The 19620-nt window shown below is 39.4% G+C and overlaps 1 protein-coding gene across 1 annotated transcript in view; it reads right to left on the reverse strand.

The window, feature by feature from the left end:
- Positions 1-266: 266 nt before the first annotated feature.
- Positions 267-19620, reverse strand: part of RyR (Ryanodine receptor) — a 92968-nt gene continuing 73614 nt past the window's right edge. The window contains exons 81-109 of the mRNA XM_077427612.1: positions 19455-19567; positions 17728-17821; positions 17526-17654; positions 16685-16807; positions 16308-16487; positions 16116-16236; positions 15935-16045; positions 15602-15860; positions 15369-15529; positions 15091-15292; positions 14846-15007; positions 14614-14770; positions 14332-14534; positions 7705-7908; positions 7409-7524; positions 4005-4104; positions 3763-3909; positions 3033-3126; positions 2804-2956; positions 2529-2649; positions 2303-2454; positions 2090-2220; positions 1852-2007; positions 1575-1782; positions 1366-1494; positions 1132-1288; positions 937-1046; positions 752-854; positions 267-673 (exon numbers count right to left, since the gene is read on the reverse strand). Of these exons, the coding sequence (XP_077283738.1) occupies positions 570-673; positions 752-854; positions 937-1046; positions 1132-1288; positions 1366-1494; positions 1575-1782; positions 1852-2007; positions 2090-2220; positions 2303-2454; positions 2529-2649; positions 2804-2956; positions 3033-3126; positions 3763-3909; positions 4005-4104; positions 7409-7524; positions 7705-7908; positions 14332-14534; positions 14614-14770; positions 14846-15007; positions 15091-15292; positions 15369-15529; positions 15602-15860; positions 15935-16045; positions 16116-16236; positions 16308-16487; positions 16685-16807; positions 17526-17654; positions 17728-17821; positions 19455-19567 (4200 nt within the window). The 3' untranslated portion in view covers positions 267-569. The remainder of the gene's footprint in view (positions 674-751; positions 855-936; positions 1047-1131; positions 1289-1365; positions 1495-1574; positions 1783-1851; positions 2008-2089; positions 2221-2302; positions 2455-2528; positions 2650-2803; positions 2957-3032; positions 3127-3762; positions 3910-4004; positions 4105-7408; positions 7525-7704; positions 7909-14331; positions 14535-14613; positions 14771-14845; positions 15008-15090; positions 15293-15368; positions 15530-15601; positions 15861-15934; positions 16046-16115; positions 16237-16307; positions 16488-16684; positions 16808-17525; positions 17655-17727; positions 17822-19454; positions 19568-19620) is intronic.

Consider the following 19620-nt stretch of genomic DNA (forward strand, 5'->3'; position numbering starts at 1 on the left):
ATTATAAAAAATGTCGCTTTTAGAGCATCATTTAGACAATTATGCTAGTTTTAGTTATAATTTCATTTTAATAAATTTCAAAGAAAAAATCATTGAAATACGCATGTATTGGAAAAGCAATATTTTTAAAGGCCACAGAAAAAATCACAATAGATATCTATCTACTTATATGTTTCTAAAATAGAACATACTTAGTATAAAAAAAATGTTACTGCGGAGTTACCAACATTTTATTAGTATTTTTGTTACAAACTAAAAAAAATAGTCTCATTGATCGAAATACTTTTAATTTATGAACAATATAAATATTAAATTAATAACAATGAAAATAAATAAAGCAATAACAGAATATAAATAAAAATCTTTAAATATATGTACAAAAAATATGCCAAAATGAAAAAAAAAAGATAATGACACACGATTCATTAAAAAACGAACTTCAATTCTATTAAAATACCTACAATATAAATAATACATAGGTATAATGTTGTCATTTGTATATATAAAATGGAGAAATACTCATGAATATGCTTAATATACAGATGAAACGATGAAATGCAACATTTTATTCACTCTCCCATCACATCTTCGTATTGTTTCCTGAAACAATCACCGACGGGGAAGAAGTCCCAACATCTCTGCTGATACATATTCCACACGAACGTCTCTTGACCTATAACGATTAATCAACATATCAATCAAGCACTCGATTCTAACCATTGGAAGCGTCTTAAATTGCATATAAACATACCCGTATACTCCGTGTCCGGTTTATTGATTAAATGCATAAGGAAGAACATGTAATTTGCTAGATTATGTTCTCTTTGTACGTGCGTATCGAAACCGTGAGGAACCTAAATATAAAAACAAATCAATAATTATAAACAGCATAGTCAGCTAAAATAAACCAAAAAAATATATATAAGAAAGGTGAACCTTATCAAAGTAATCTTTTCCTATGCCGCAAATAAAGCAATTACTCTCCATATCTTCTTTCACCGATTCGAGTTGATCACGAAGCTCACCGAAAGCGTCAATGATCAAACCTGAAACATTATACAACAGTGTTAACTATATACAATACAATAGTGTTATACAATTTTAATCTAGTAGAATATATTTCGTTTTAACCCTGAATGATAGCCAGTAGGATGACAATGACGAAGAAGAAGAAAGTGATGTCGAACATGATTCGGTAGACTTCATAGTCATCACCGTCGGGAGGTTCGATTTCGTCTCCAATACCACCACCAGCTCTAACGCCTTTATATAAGTGGAACACAAAGCACTGAAAAGAGAAGGATTCACTGAATACATCTTCCAGGAATATACACATCATCTACTTATCACACAAATAATACTAACGGTCAACATATCATGACATTTTTTGACTTCTTCGTCTTCCTCAGACACGTAGAATTTCCTGAAGAAGTTAAACGCAATCACAGTGTAGATATACACAATGATAGTCAGCAGCATGACAGTCAATATGAGCTGGAATTTTATAATCGTATAATTTATAATCAATCAACTATCTTCGATGTACCTAAATGGATTCAATTTATGAAGATCACCTGTTTGCCATTGTGCGTTACTGATTGCAAGATGGTTCTCAAAGTTTTGAAACCGACAGCGACATCAAGTAAATGAGCAGCAAAGAAGAAGTTGTTAAAATTACCCATGACCGAGAAGGTGAAATACCACAGCGAGTACAAGAAAGAGTTGTCCGTGATCGTTACACCGGCCTTCCATACTTGATAGCGCCAATCGATATTCAAAATGCTAAAAATTCAACAAAATAATTAGTTCCAAATAAAAACGTTCCATATTAGTATATATAAATCAACATACAAATGAACAAGACCACTGCCTTCCTCTTCTTGTGAAGAGAAAGATGTTTTTTCCATGCCGAGCAGATTAGATATAGAATCAAAGTCATACGTTTCGGAATACTTTTGTCGTACCTTCTTCTTCACGAATTTATCCCAATAATTTACAGGGAACGATCTAGAAATAAATTATAAAATAGATTTAAAACATGTACATACATACATACACACCCAAATAATATTCATAAATTGTGACATACTTTGCACTTATGACCATTTTATCCCAATGACTTTTAATATCATCATCTTCAGGCTGTTCCGCTACGTACAATCCGTCGAATTCCAATCGTCTAGCAATTTCCTTTTCACGTTTGAAGATAGCCAACGGTACCTATTCATATAAATGTATTAAAATTATTGCATACCAATATATTTTTAAGCCTATATATATACCTATACAATATTATATTTACTTTGAGGTGGTAGTAAGCAATAAGCATAGCCAAAGAACAGAGAGAATGTAATAAAGCAGCTAATCTCATGACGTGTTCCATGTAGAAGAAGTCCTCATCGACGTGTACCAATTCTATAGGATCTTCTTCTTCTTCACTTTCTCCACTTCCACCTAAAAAAATGATATATTACAATACACACATTTTTCCATACATCAACAATTAAAAAAAACCGTATTAAACGCACCATCTCCAGAACCTAATCCTGAGCCGGAGCCTGATCCAGAGCCTGATCCACTAATCAATTCAACTAAAGATTCCCCACTTCCGCTTCCACTACCTTCGTCATCTTCACCCAAAGTTGTTACCTACAAATAAAAGCAATGAATTGAATAAATTAGAGATGACAAAAGTACATACAGTTACAAGATGAAGTGAATCAAAATCCATCAACAAATGTGTGAAGTACAATTTTCTAAACATTTTTTCAATAATTATATAAAATAAACAGTTAATACACACCTTATAGAATAGCAGCATGAAGTTAATGCAGAAAGCAAGCACCAAAGCAACGTATTTTAGATTGTAGAAGTTACGAGCGAGGAATGATACAGCACGGTGAGTATACTGCGAGAAGTCCATTTGTGACAAAGCAGACGGTTGAGTTACGGTTACCTATATAACGTAATAAAACAAATTATAGAACACTATAAAATACAAATATAAAATTAATTATAAATAAAATACAAACTTTTTTGCTCTCCGCTTCAATCGCAGACATGGCAGCTTGTTGGGCTTGTTGAGCTTCGCTTCTTTCCAACGCCTGGCGTTTCGCAGCTTCTCCACTGCATACAAAATATCAAGTCAAAACCATTGTAGGAATCTAGCACGACTTGTGCTATTACGAATCAAAACCAGTGATTTCATCATCGATCCTGTACAAACATGCATAACTCAAGGGCAACGTCCCCTTCGACCATTACAGAAGAAAGAGTTTATCGCTCGATCGTAAAACGAACGAAACCCAACAGTGATGTCATCAGGCAACCACAACACATGTCCTGAAAAGTCGTTTACGCGTGGCACACGACCCCATTCTCAATCGGACGACAGCTATAAACCACACGTGTACCGATGACACGTGCCACGAAAACAGGTCAACACGTGTCCCCAAGACACGTGTCCTGGAAACGAAGACAAAGCATCTGCACACGGCACGCTTCAAGCCAGAACGTATAAAAAGCGACGCACCAGCTCCCAACACCAGAGTGAACCTCTGGAGTTCAACCAGCTCACTTCTCCGAAGCTCAACCTCTTCGTACATACAATAACCATTGAACAAAAATAAACGATCCTCTTATAAACTACACAACATGTGTTTCATTAGGCCGGGATACGGTCAACATACCTTCCCTGCCTTACACCATCAACAAATTAAAGATCTCAACACGGCGACAAATAAATAAAAAAATAAAAAATACCCGAGAAGATCTATCAACGACGGAGGCGGCTCAGCAGCCGGTTCTCCATCATGAACTGCATCGCTGCCTTCCTCCATTGATGTTTCGCCTTCTTCTCCAGATGAAGTCGGTGAAGTGCTCGGTGATTCGTGTGGTTGTACTTTCAATCTAAAGCATTAATTTTATTATAATGATTTAATAAAAACAAGCACAAGTATATAACTGCTCATTCTATAGAGTCTATACTATATAAGAATACTTACTGGCCGCCTTCTTCTTTAGAAATATCCAGTCCGAATGCAGATACTTGCAATTGTCCAGTATCTTCCGCTGCCTGTAGTGCGGGGAGATGTTTTGTAGGACCTAATCAAAGCAATATTCGATTAAATACATTATTTTGTACGTTTCAAGTTAAAACTCAGACTAGACTTAAAGCATACATACATATCATTGGTATTAGTTGAATTAAAATTATTTATTAGACAAAATAATCAAAATGGATTTATTATTTGAACACTTTGAAAGTATTCTTAAAAATTTTAATATACATATATGTATAATTAAGCGTGCATGCAAGTTAAGATTACAATTCGATAGATAAATTATATACATTTACAATTTATATTTCAATTTTATAATATTTACTGAAACATGCATTTACGAACGATAAGCATCTAGAGAAGAGATCACAGTAACTGACCAGACTGTAATACATTCTTGAAGTTAAAAACCAATATTAGCATTATGTGCCTACAATGGTGACTTCGCTCATTATTAATCGATAGCAGTATATGTATACTACAGCCAAGCTAATTACTGTATTATCTTCTCAATACATATATATCATAAAATAGAATGTGAACATAAATAGTATAATATGTACTTTTATTTGATTTTTAAACTAAAATGTGTATAATAAGTTAAGCTTAATAATTTGCATCAATATAATATTATTCAAACTGGCTACATTCCTTATTCGCTTTTATTTCGACTAGTATTTTACCCAACAAGTTTCATTCGTACCAGTTTATCTCGACATTTACATATATACATAGATGTTACAATGAATCTGTATTCCCCAGTGAAATTATACTTTTACTAGTAGAATTATACTTTAGCCAACTCAGTCGGTGAGAGCATATCGCACAAATCAGGACATTGAAAACATACTGTCAATTTGAATGCTACATATGTAGGTGATAACAGTGCCAATTGGAAGAAAGGACAAAGAACTTTCCAATTCGTGAAAAATAGGGCATTAAATTAGGGAATCAAACAGTTTAAATATGAAGGTGTATTTTGACAAACTGCATAAGTTGGTCTAACATCATCAAATTTACTTTCTGATCTAATTAAACATTTATACACCGAAGACGATATCGAAAATTTTTTGTTGGAGGTAGAAGAAGAAGACGTAAATGTAAAGTATACTTTCATTGCTAGTATGAAATCACTGTAACATATATTTATATATAAGTACAAAGCCAGCTCGTGAATTTTTGTGCCTGTGTGCAAGGCGCCTTTGGCGGCTAAGAAAAATATTCAAATACAAAAAGAAATGCAATACGAAATAAAAATACACAAAGGAGAATAGAAATCTAACAAAATTTTGTAAATTTGTAAAATTAACTAAAAAAAAGTGAAAATTACAAAAGTTTTTAACATTTGGTACATGGTTTCTAAATATTATATACACATCAGATCGTTATTCTGATATAAGGTGAAATCATGACGGTTTATGAGAATTTTTGTGTATTAATGTTTCGTTCTTTGGTCATCGAAATATTTACAACATTTTTCGAAATATTTTAGACGCCCTTTCTTTTACGGCGCCTGTGTGTGTCACACTTCTCACACGCCACGAGCCGGCTCTGTATATATATACAAGTCTTTTTTCCCATGTAATGCGGTGGAACGGCGTTACGGCATCTTTTTGTCTCAGCATTTTTTATGTTTCAAACGAATATCCTATATAATATAACTAATATATAATTTCGAAAGAGACTTTGTAAGGTTTAATGCATGTACTATGAAAGGTTTGGGTGGTAGAATCCGTGACGTTAAATTTAATAAAAAAACAAATGAATACATTCAAATAATTTTAATGAAATGTTTACCATTAGATTAGCCGCGTTGAAGCGGTTTATATTACAAATACCGAGCGAAGCCGGGTAAAACCACTAGTATAATTTGAATATAATCTTTTTTTCCAATAAAAAACTCGACAAAAAGTGAGTTCCGGCACTTTTTTTTTCAAAAAAGCCTTGTATATATACATATAGCCAGCAGCATAGCTCGGACGTTAAGCTTCTGCTTACCGTCAAGAAGGTGCCGGGTTCTATCCCTGAATGAAAATGAATTTTTCAGAGTATGCTGTTGGTCAGACCTGGATTTGTGACTCCAGGTTGATCGTTTCCTATCAGAGTTTGCCAATTTTCTCTGATTTCATTGTTGAAACGGTTCCCGGAAAAAAAATTGGCTAAAAATCCTTCCTACCTACTATGTCACCACTATTTGAAATTTGATGAATGTACAATAAAAATTTATGTACAATTCATAGATGTCTCGTTAATTTGCGAGTTTTTTCAGTGTCTCGCAATTCAACGACTTATAATAAAAAAATGCTGCATTTGTATTTGTAATTGGCCAGGAAGGCGCATTGGGATTTTCCTGTAAGGCCTTCCTGGTATATATGTAAAAATAAAAATAAAAAAAATATGAAAAAAATTGTATTGAATAGCATAACTAGAGATGGAGAAATTATAGGCTCGAACTGTACTGAATCGGCAAAAAATCATTTATGTATTTATTAATTTGAATAAATATTATTTTGATTAAAAACACCAATATTTTTTTTTACTATCGCCATCTATGTATAAAATTAATAACTACCAACTTTCACCGAGATTAAAAATCTTCGGACCTGAAATGCTTCTTATACGATATTTTATCTCTATCGTAATGGCGGAGGCTCCATTTACTTATATTGATGACCAAAGTGAGCAATATGGCAAAGTATGAAAACGATCGGATAAGAGGCAAACTTTTTCCTGAATTGTGATCGTAAGTGAAACGTAAAGGAGGTATGTAATAAAAACTAAATAGCGACCAGGTCAATATATTTAAACCGAAATATAATACATATTGAATTTCGAATCACAAATAAATTTCTTAGTATGCAGTCTGACATGTCTCCAGCTCTAATTATGATTGCAAAGTTAAACTGGTACAAATTATGTAGATCAACATTCATTTATAAATTCATTCATAGCATATCCACAAAGAAAGCCATAACAAGCACAACAGCGTTTTCATTCATAAAAGCGTGTTACACCGTTTTTCTATTGTTTTTTTTTTTTTTAATTCAAAATAAATGCCTATTTCATTGTGAAAGTATCAAATTTTGAATTGAAAGCTCATTAAAAATAGCAATGAAAATTTTGTATAATATGTAGATAAGATTTTTTTTTTGTAATTTGAGTTTACATACATGCACACATCATCGGGGGGCTGACGATGATGGTGAAAAGAATGTGGCTTTGTTTTGAGTGTTTTTTTAGAGTTTGTCGGCGACGAGCTTTAATGTTATGGTTACCAGTGTAGCAGCGCATGTGAAGCGTTCACCGTGCAGCTTGGCGTAAAGTGTGTATGTGAGGGAAAACCTTACTTTGTTTGTTAGGGCGTATCCTCAACTGACCGATTTTTTCTTCCTCGGTGACCTCGACCACGGGTTCCTCTACGTGCGGTCCTCTCATCAATCCCAATAGAATACCGAAGATATACCTAAAACGCGAAAATCAAACGTTCACCATCATAAAATGGCACGGCCGTATACAACATATTGTAACATCACTTACACATAAACACTAAGTCCGAAACAATGTTAGCATGAAACGGGTGTTTGGATGTTATTTGTTTGTATTGCGACTATGATAAGTGTTATTGTGATGAAAAAACTATTACCTAATAACGAGCGTTATGCTGTAGCCAAAGTAGTAGAAAATGTAGAAGATCATTTTGAAGAATCCGATGAAGATTTCAGCCGGTGACATTTGTTGCAAGTCGGCGAGACGTTGTTTAATGTTCGACGGGGACAACATGGTGAAGAAGAAATATACCCCATCTTTGCAAGCCTGGATTCCTCTCCTGATGGGATCTTTAGCTGAGCTGTAATAATTTTAATATTATAAATAAATAATGAAAATACATATATGTACATATGTACATGTTTTTAGTTTTATTTTATTTTATTTATTTAATCATGTACACTCGTCTAACAGATTGCATCCAAAGTGACGAGTGTACTTTAACAGATCAAGAAACATATCAAATTACATATAATTCATGGGTATACCTCACGGGACCGAAAGTGAAAAGCCCGAAAAAGCAAATATCGGAAGGTAAAGATCGAAAATCGAAAGATCTAAGTCGAAAGAACAAAAAAAAGGGTGCATGGTAAACGGTACTATCTATATATGTATAATATATATATGAGTGGCATGCGGTGAAATTATTTCTCTTTTTGTCATACAGCCTTGTTTAATGTGCGCGCGCAAAATACGGGAGGAAAAGTCTGTTCCTCTTGTTCCTGTTGTATTCTGCTCGCGAAAATTAAGTGAGGATGTACGACGGGGGGGAGAGAGACTTTTACCGCACGCCACTGTTAATATATATATATATATATATATATATATATATATATATATATATATATATATATATATATATATGTATATATATATATATATATATATATATATATATATATATATATATATATATATATATATATATATATATATATATATATATATATATATGTATATATATATATATATATATATATATATATATATATAATATATATATATATATATATATATATATATATATATATATATATATATATATATATATATATATATATATTTTTTTTTTTTTGTAATCGCGCCATCTGCTCCTCCAGACGTTCCACACGTGATGGTTCGTCCAACTGATGAGGAGATGCCTGTCTCCTTTTTGGGGGCATCTTTGCGTGGTGTATTCCTTTTGCGGCTCAGGTCAAACACTTCTGACACCAATGTAACGTGGGGTGAAGTGGGTGGCTTTGACTGAACAGGGAAAGACCAGCAGAGATGGGAGTCTAAAGGAAACGACAGTTCTCAGAGAAAGCTGTGGTCCGACTCGACTTCCGAAGGAAAGGGCGCTTCTTTTATAGCTGAGAAAGTAGCGGTACTTTCTCCCACTCCCCAGCATCCGAGGGCGGGGGTAGTTTCCCCCCCACTCCTTCGGCTGCGGGGGCGTACGTTACACTGCCCTCTCCTTCAGGATCGGTCGTCTCGAGCGATTTATTAATGTACAAAAGCATATACAAACAAATACAAGGAAATACAATAAATAAACAAATACAAGGAAATACAATACGGGGTTTTAATTTTAGATCGGATCCGGTGTTGCGAGGTATCGCGCTAATCTGTTGACGTGCACCACCAGATACCGGGAGTTCCCTGTTTCCCGGCGGATCCGATAGACCACGTCGCTGATCCTCTTAATAATCCGGAACGGACCTTCCCAAGGGGGCTGGAGTTTAAGGGTGCGACCGGGCTTCTTGGCTGGGTTGTGCAACCAAACGCGATCGCCCTCTTCGTATCGTGGTTCCCAGATCCTCCCGTCGTAAGCCGCTTTCATTCTTTTATGCGTCTTCTGGAGGTGTTTCCGAGCGAATTTGTGCGTTTCCGCCATCCCTTCTATGAGATTTTGGACGTATTTGTGGGCTGATTGCTCGGGTATACTGTCCGGGGGTCCGCCGTAAATAAGTTGGGGCGGAAGGCGCATTTCCCTGCCGAACATCATCAGGGCTGGCGACTCTCCTGTCGCGTCGTGTGGGGTTGAGCGGTAAGCCATGAGGAACGGGGACAGCATCGTGTCCCAGTCTCGTTCTGCCTCCTCGTCGTAGTAGGACAGGAATTTCCGGAGGTATCCAAGTAGAGTGCGGTTTAACCTCTCGATCATCCCGTCCGACTGAGGGTGGTAAGGGGTCGTCCGAGTTTTGCAGATGCCCAATTTATCCAGCGTTTCGGCAAAGACTCGGGCTTCAAAATTACGGCCTTGATCGGAGTGCAGTTCTCGAGGTGTGCCCAGTTTGGCGAAGACATGGGTTACTAGGGCTTCCGCTACCGTTTCCGCCTCTTGGTCCGGTAAGGGAATGGCTTCTGGCCACTTTGTGAAGTAATCAGCGGCCACTAGCACGTAACGGTTCCCCCTATTGGTAACCGGTAGTGGTCCCAATATGTCGATCGCCATTCGGTCCATCGGTGCCCCTGACACGTATTGCCGCATGGCCGCCCTGTTCCTCGTATGTGGTCCGTTTTGCGCTGCACACCTGGGGCATTTTTCGCACCATTTTATAACGTCGGGGCGGCATGTTGGCCAGTAGTATCGGCGGCGGACATTCTTTAGCGTTTTATTGACGCCGAAGTGTCCGCCAGTCGGGGAACTGTGCATCTCCCATAGGATTTCATTTGTGTGGCTCTCGGGAATGACCAATTGCAGGATCTGACGCTCGCCGTTTGGGCTTTCCCATCGCCGGAAGAGCTGACCCTGGTCGACAGTTAGTGCGTCCCACTGGGCCCATAGAATCCGAACTTCGGGTTCTTCTGCCGAAACTTCTTCCCACAGTGGTCGTCTCCCGGACTCTTTCCAGGCGATGAAGCGTGAGATTGTGGAGTCGGTGGCCTGGGGACTTTGTGGGTTCCCTAGAGTGACGAGTTTAGCTTCGGGTGCTATTTGCTCACTCTCTATTTTCGCGCATTTCGGGCAGTCTGGGTCACATGGACGTCTAGAGAGGGCGTCGGCGTTGCCGTGTTTCTTCCCTGCTCGATGCTGTACGTCCATGTGGTACTGTCCCAGTCGTTGCAACCAGCGGGCCCATTGACCTTCAGGTTTTCTGAAGCTGCGGAGCCACGTCAGTGCGGCGTGATCGGTTCGGAGTGTGAAGGGGCTTCCGTACAGGTAGTGGTGGAAGTGCTCTACTGCGTCGACGATGGCGAGCAGCTCTTTCCGGGTGACGCAGTAGTTCCGTTCCGGTACCTTCAAGGTGCGACTATAGTACCCGATCACCTTCTCCTCGCCGTCTTGAACTTGGGAGAGCACGGCTCCGATGGCATGTTGACTGGCATCCGCGTCCAGAATATAGATTCCCTCGGGTCGGGGGAATGCCATTGTTTCCGCATCTGTCAGAGCGTTTTTGAGGGCATTGAAGGCATGCTCGCAGTCTTGGTCCCACGTGAAGACTGTTTTCTCCTCCGTGAGACGATGCAGTGGTTTCGCCGTTTGCGCAAACCCTTGCACAAACCTCCGGTAATAGGTGCAGAGGCCTAAGAAGCTGCGGAGTTGTGCCTTCGATTTGGGGGTGGGCCACTCTCTCACGGCTTTTGTCTTCTCTGGATCCGTGCAGACGCCGTGGGAGCTGATTTTATGGCCAAGGAAGCAGACCTCATTCCTAAACAGCTGGCACTTCCGCGTATTTACTTTGAGTCCGACCGCAAGTAGGCGTTTGAGGACCGTCTGGATGTGTTCCAAGTGGGCCTCCGGGGTCGGACTAAATATTATGATGTCGTCGAGGTATACCAAGGTTGATCCGGTCAGGTCGCCGAGAATGTCTTCCATTAGCCGGGAGAATGTGGCAGGCGCGTTGCAGAGGCCGAAAGGCATAACACGGAATTGGAACAGACCAAATTCAGTGGTAAAGGCGGTTTTTGGTCGGTCTTTCTCTTCGACTGGGACTTGCCAAAAACCACTCTGCAGGTCCAACGTCGAGAAGAATTTGGCGCCCGCGAGTCTGTCCAGGACGTCGTCCATTCGTGGCATCGGGAACGAGTCTTTCGTTGTCACGGCGTTTAACCGACGATAGTCAACGCAGAGGCGCAACTCGCCGGTCTTTTTCGTGACCAATACGATGGGGGAGGCCCAGGGACCGGCTGCTGGTTCGATTATTTGTCTTGTCAACAAGTCGTTGATGAGGGACCGTACCTCTGTCTTCTTGTGCAGCGGTATTCTGCGAGGGGCCTGTTTGATGGGGGCGGCGTCGCCGCTATTTATTCGATGGCTCCCTTTATGGACTTGGCTTAAGTCCCGTTCGCTTTGGGCGAAGGCTTGTCGATGCTGGAGGAGGGAGTTGACGATCGTCGACCGTTTTCCAGGTGGTAGGTCGATGATAGCAGCGTCCAGTTGGCGGGGCAAGTCGTCTTGTCGCTTTCCGTTCAGTTCGTGTCTTTTTATTTCCTGACACGAATGGACTGAACTTACTGGTCGATGGGGCGCAATGTCGTTCCGGAAAGTGACCCTTGTCGTGGTTCCTCCCAGTTCGACGATCGTATTGAGGTGGCGCAGGAGATCCATCCCCATGATGACCTCTGAGGAGAAATCAGTGACGGCAAATTTCCATCTCGCTTGTGTGCCTTTAATTGCCAACGTAGTCTCGGCCCATACGTAGATCGCTACGTGTCGACCGTCTGCGACTCGTATTCTTTCCCTTTTGTCGTTCACCCTTTTTCTATGTTCGCGGGGAATTTTGGCGAACAGTTTGCTGGAGATAACGGAGACGCTTGCCCCGGTATCCAACAGTACCCTACATGGTACTCCTCCGATCTCGCCTTCGGTGTCTAATACGAAAGGTGAGTCGCCGACGCTCCCTAACACTGGGACGGGCTTTTCTTCGTCTTCGATGATCAGTCCTGCCCGTGTGGAACTGACCATTATTCTTTTCCCGACTGGGATCGCACCTCTTCCTCGTCGGAGGCGTTCTCGACTGCCCGTACCTTCGGACAGTTCCGCCCGCGACATTGTGGGCTTCCGCAGTTTCGGCAGTTCCTTTGCCCTTGCCAGGGCGGTCTGTTGCCGTTACGGCCCTCCGCTTGCCAGGGAGGTCTGTGACCGTTACGGCCCTCTGCTTGCCAGGGAGGTCTGCTGGCGTTTCGAGCTGCGGTATTGAAGTGAGGCTGGTGGTCTTGGGCTGGTCTGTTGGCCGCCCCCCTCCCTTGACTCCTCAGCCGTTTCGCATCCCTCGCGTGTTTTGCGAGCCGTAACAGCTCCTGCAGTGGGGTCTTCGGATCTGCGGTGAAGACGGCAGCGCGGATATCCTCGTCGTGAAACGACAATATGAGGAGTATCTTGTCTAGGACGTCCAACGGGATAGGCTCTGGAAAGGCCTCCATCCTTTTTCGACGGATGTCCGCGAACCGAGCTTCTATGTCGTCGTTGTTGCGGATCGACGGGGAAATTAGGTCACGGAATGCGTCGTACGGGTGTGGCGAAGATTTGAAACGCTTCACCAGCCTCTCCCTCAGCTCCTCGTACGCTTCGTACGCTTCTTTCGGTACTTCGTCGATGAGGAATATTCTCGCTTGACCTCGTAGAGCGAGAATGAGTGAGTTTGCCGTCGGTTCGCAGCGTAGGGCTCGTGACACGATTTCAAATTCGCGGATGAATCGTTCTACGTCGCCCGTTCCGTCGAAAACAGGAAGCTCGGTCGGTTGCTTGTGGATGGTGCTTCCTAGCATGGGGTCGGTGACAGGTCGTGGAGTAGCGTCGTTTCTGCATACTGATGACGAGGGACTCAGTGTGCTCGCCGGAACCGCTGGGACCCTCGTTGAAGGGCTTGCCGGAATCGCTGGCGTGCGTGTTGTGGTGTCCCTCTCGAGAAGCGCGACGAGTCGCGCCATCTGCTCCTCCAGACGTTCCACACGTGATGGTTCGTCCAACTGGTGAGGAGATGCCTGTCTCCTTTTTGGGGGCATCTTTGCGTGGTGTATTCCTTTTGCGGCTCAGGTCAAACACTTCTGACACCAGTGTAACGTGGGGTGAAGTGGGTGGCTTTGACTGAACAGGGAAAGACCAGCAGAGATGGGAGTCTAAAGGAAACGACAGTTCTCAGAGAAAGCTGTGGTCCGACTCGACTTCCGAAGGAAAGGGCGCTTCTTTTATAGCTGAGAAAGTAGCGGTACTTTCTCCCACTCCCCAGCATCCGAGGGCGGGGGTAGTTTCCCCCCCACTCCTTCGGCTGCGGGGGCGTACGTTACATATATATATATATTAACCGTTTTTCATATGTATACATGGTAAACGAACATTTTCGACTTTTTAACATTCGGTGCGGTGACGGTCACCCATAATTCATAATCATTATATACCTTTACATTTTTTTGTAGACGACATCTTTTGTCAAACATTGTAAATTACATTGTAATCTTTTTTAATTATTTAATACGATGAATAAGGATTTTATACAGTACGAATATTTTTGTACATTAATCATCCACAGAGACATCTATGGAGAAATTCTTTTGCAGCATTTGGAACCATGAGACACTGAACAACTCAAGGTTTGCTATATAAATTGGGGAAGGAATGCCAATTTTTAAAGGAACCGTTTCAATGAAAATTAGAAACATTGACAAATTCTGATAAGAAATGATCAACCTTGACAAACCAAGGTCTGGCCAATAACGACACTCTGCACGAAAGCATAAGATGCAACCACCAGGTCATATATGTACATACATATGTAGGTGTTGATTATTTTTAACTAACCGTTCTTCGTCTTCTTCGCTCATGTAACTAGTATAAGCTGCTTCTCTATTTCTCGGTCCACCACCGGATTCCTCTTGAGCCATCAATCCTGAAGCGTGAGTCATTTCAAAGATAGCATCCTCGCAAAAGTTAACGAATGCCTCTAGCTTTTCTTTATCGCCCCCTTCTGTTACGATGCTGTAGAAGAAAGCTCGTTTGGATTCCTATAATGTTGAAATCATTAGTTTTTTATTATACTCACGTATTAATATAATCAAAAAATAACATCAAATAAAATCAAACCTTAATCTGGGGCTTCTCCCATTGTTCAATATTGGATTCCTTAATTTCAAAGTAAACTCTTTCAATTCTCTTAGCTCCACCCATAATTTCAATACGGCCCAAGAATGGTTCAAAGTAATTTAATACAGAACCGGCAGTCTCCAGGAAACGAGCGAGTCTGTAATGATATTTTAAAACGTCATTAGAAACAGTGCTTCAAATTCATATGAATTGAAATGGAATAGAATAGTACCGAGGTTCATTGGGCATGTGCTCCGAGAGGTTGGTGAGAAGTACGGCCAAATTAAAACCGATTTCTTTGGCAGGCTCGTGGAAACGATCACAGAATCCGACATAGTCAATTTTTCCGTCGTGATTTATTTCACAGCAATTCAATAAGAATTCAATCTCCTCTCTAAGTATACAAATATAGAAATATTAAAATACATACACAATACAATTCTTTATATAAGTCTAAATATAAAACCGTTAACATACGGCGTATAACTCTTCTGTTGCTCCATCTTTTCTTTGAAATCTTTTGGCAACACCCATCCATCATTATTTAGATCAATTTCTAAGAAGTTGGGGCTTGATGTGAGATCTTTCAATTTCAAGAACATATCAAAGTATTTGAGAATCAATTCCACGTTGGAAGCAGACTCTACAAGAGTATCCACCATCTGTTTACCAATAGTACCTGAAATCAATTGAAAGGAGTATTAATATTTTGTATATAATATTTTGAAAATTAAGCTAGCAGAATCAATTTGTACCGTTTACGACATTTCCTTCAAGCATAGACAACATCATTGTTATCATGTCTTTTTGCAAATTGAGCAGTTCTTTGAGTAAATCTACTTGAGAAGAATGCTTTGAAAGCTTATCCTGCATGTGTGAGAACAGGAAGAGGAAACCACCGACGGCATCCCATAACCTAAGATATAAAATAATTGTAAGTGAAACTCATCTGTATTAAAATATGTCATCATTGGTAAATTTCAAATACCTAGAGTGTGCCAGAGCTTGTTGATTCTGAGTACAAGGACCTTGAATGACTTCAGTGAGTGTGTTGAAAACTTGGCTAGCAACCCCGATGGCTTTGAAGAAGTTAGCTTTGCCAGCAGGATCGATCAGTTCCTTGCTAGAATAGTGCCAGTAGAAGTCCATGATGGATTCTTGAAGTCGTAAAAGGTAATCTACTGTGCAAATAACGACGTTGACAGTCGTAGTATTACCGGCTTGGGTTCTAAGATAATTCTGCCATTCTATAATTGAAAATATATATATAATAAACAATACTGATCGTTTGAAAGTTCCATGAATATGATCAAAATTTAACCTAAATTGTGCCCTTCGCAAGTCAGTTGGATAAATCTGAAAAGAGCACAGGTGAATTCTGCATCATGCATGTTCTTCTCACCAGCCGCACCTTCTAAGCCGACACCCAAACCTTAAAAAGACGAACACTTATAAGAAACGCACTGAGAGTATTTTAATTTCAATGAAAAACAAATTAAAACCTTCAGCTTTAGTGTTTCTTTCGAACGCATCGAGATCAAGCACAGAACAAGAGTTCATAAGTCCAGCAATTGACGTGAAGAATCCAACATCTTTCTTTTCTTTGAGGTGATTCAACATGCCCTAAAATTAATATACAGCGTTATTAAACATTATATATGCAATATAAAAACTTGAAGTGGTGCAATAGTTACCATTTGAATGTCAATATTACCACCTCGTAACACACTGATACCCAGTTCCAAAGTCTTCATGACCATTTCACTAGGAATACCTTTCGATGCGGATATATGAAGAAGCACCATCTCGGCCACACCCCGATTTGCCAATCTTGCTTGATGGAAGAGCAGCTTTTGTTTCTCCATTTCTTGTTCCTGCAATAGTTGATGATGAATTTTTATAATAATGTACTATTTAAAATACTCAGATCATTATACATATATTAAAATTAATCGTGCTGTTTTACCATTAGCTTATCCATCGTCTTCCAGAGTATATGCACAGTGTTAGAATGTTTAAATTAATGTAAAAATTGTGTTAGTATTATATATATGATTCTATGACTACTCACATGAATACTTGCACCACCTTCCTCTTCGCCTCCTTCTCCTTCACCATCACCTTCACCTTCTTCCTCTTCCTCTCCACAAGATTTAGCAACGATGAAAGCATACGACATGTACAACGGATCTTCCTACAATTTTAAACAATTAAATAATTTGATAATAAACTTTGTAGGAATATAGAACAACTTGTGCTATTACGAATCAAAACCAGTGATCTCATACATTTCACACCAATCATCATCGCTCCTGTACAAACATGCATAACTCGAGGGCAACGTCCCCTTTGACCATTCCAGAAGAAAGAGTTCATCGCTCGATCGTAAAACGAACGAAACCCAACAGTGATGTCATCAGGCAACTGCAACACATGCCCTGAAAGACGTAAACACGTGGCACGCCATTACACGTGGTACACGACCGCATTCTCAAATGAATTACGTCCTGGCGCTGGCACCATAGCTATAAAATACGCGCCCCGAAAACAGATCAACACACGTGTACCGAAAACACGTGCCTCGAAAACAGGTCATCACACGGATAAGACACGTGTCCTGGAAACGAAGACAAAGCATCTGCACACGGCACGCTTCAAGCCAGAACGTATATAAAGCGACGCACCAGCTCCAAACGCCAGAGTGAACCTCTGGAGTTCAACCAGCTCACTTCTCCGAAGCTCAACCTCTTCGTACATACAATAACCATTGTAACGATTGAACAAAAATAAAAAAGATCTTCTTCCAAACTCAACTGAGTTTCCATAGGCCGGGAAACGGTCGAAACCTTTAACCCACCCTATAATTGGTGACCCCTATAACTTATTTGCTAATTTATTCGGTCGATGCATACTTGTAAAGCTCCGGAACGTTCAGTCATCGCCCCTCTGCAGAAAGTTGTCACCAGTTGAGTCAAAGGATCGGGCTTTCCTTCCTCTTCCTCGCCTTCGGCTTTTTTCAACTCGGCGTCTTCAAAAGATTGCTGCACACAATTCAATTAACGTCAGTTAAAATTTCATTTAAATTATTAAAAAATTGACCTGAACCAAACCCACCGTAAGATCTTCGATCATGACTTCTTGTCCGACGTTTTCCTCCTGCAACCACAGCTCGTAGTAAGTGCGACAGAATATGTTGCAAGCACGATGTCTGAAAGTTTTACAAGCGACTTTATTTATTAATGTATGTTGAAGTATGATTAAATGGGCAGCATTAAAAAGCAATACCTGCTCATTTTATACAATGGCGTTGCTCTCAAACAAGCCATGGCAGCTCGCTTTCTCGCCGCACAAAGCACACGACTCCAATTGGAGCGTCTTCGGCGAGGTTTAGCGGACTGATGAATAGCAGCACAAAAAAATACACACGAACGTGCAATTAAGTTAGTAAAAATTACTTCTTTTAAACATTAGTAGTGGCGTCTTCCACTTTCAATGGGTTTCCAACATTGTTCACTTTATCTATGTACATACGTAGTAACAATATATGAAGTTTTGTGATCATGCGAAAATTCGAACTCGAGATTTCGAACTGTGTGTCAGTGTATTTTGGGATTTTTTTAAACATGGTTCGTCCCATCGAACTGAAACTTAGTATCGGTTACTGAAGTTCTTATCGACACAACGTAAATTTTTAAGTTTTCCTTATAGGTGTCCCCTTTTTTTAAATTTTCGAATTCAATTATAAATTATAAATTTTATACCCGAATATTTCTACCTGAACCAGAAGTAGTACTTTTACTCTAGATAATCGAGGTTTTTTTTTATGTTTTTCTCAGTAAATCTTTGGTTTTATTGAACTGAAATTTCATATCTAGAAGTTTAAACTTAATACCAAATTATGTATGAAATTTTGTAAGCATCCGTCAACCGGAAGTGGCAGTTTACTCCTGTATTTTTCTTTCATTATTTATTTCAACCCCTTAAGCATGTGTACGCTTCACGAAAAAATTCAATTATAATTCTTGTATTAATGTGATGAAAATAAAAAAAAACTCACTAAATTTAATAAATCGGAAGTGGGATTTTTTCCTTTTAGAAAAGTCAAAAATGTTGTGACCACGATTTCTTCCACACCCCTGAACGTATCAAGCTGAAAACTTATACATGTATTCTTTATGTACTAACTAAGGGCTGCTAAGGTTTTGGACAGAATTCATGAACCGGACGTAGTATTTTTTTTAAAACAATATTTCATTATGTCTATATGTATGTTTAATTATTGAATTTTTTTTTGTAACCTTTTTATATTCTTTAAATACATATATAAAGTTGTGGGTCGGTCACGTTCGATTTTTTTCCAATACACACTGAAGTTTCAAAACGTTATATTCAACCATGCAGCTAATTTTAGATATACATATAATATACATTTATGTTCAAATATGCAGAAACTTATAAATAATCTTATGATTCCATTATTTTCCCGGTTCCCGGAAATAAAACAACGGTTTCCAGAAATTGTTGGAAACCCGGTAAATTATAGCACAATAACTAAGTAAATTAATACTACGTCTAACAAAAATTGTAGGCATGCGGCAGTTGTATATTTGTCAGTGTAAAAATTATAAACATAATACAAAACAAACAAAAATAAGCAAAAAATAAAATAAAGGCTTTAATCATAAAAAGCAATCAATTCACCATATTTATATAAGTATTTATTTTAAGGTGTACAGTTTACTTTTTATATGGGGAGTGAATTATGTATTAATGTAATAATTAGAGGTGATCATGGGGTGCAATCGAAACTAAACATGATAGAAATGAAAAAAAAAATAGACCTTGTGAGAGCGTGCAAAGGAAACTGCCTGAAGCAAGCAATGACAGCTCGCTTCCTCTGGATTGAGACACAGCTTCTGTAAACATTCTTGCTCTGCTGCTGTGGATGGTCAATCTGAACCGGACCGTAAAACAAAATGGCCACTCAGACAAATTGACACAATAAAA

Source organism: Arctopsyche grandis, chromosome 3, assembly GCF_051622035.1.
Source record: "Arctopsyche grandis isolate Sample6627 chromosome 3, ASM5162203v2, whole genome shotgun sequence".
NCBI lineage: Eukaryota > Metazoa > Arthropoda > Insecta > Trichoptera > Hydropsychidae > Arctopsyche > Arctopsyche grandis.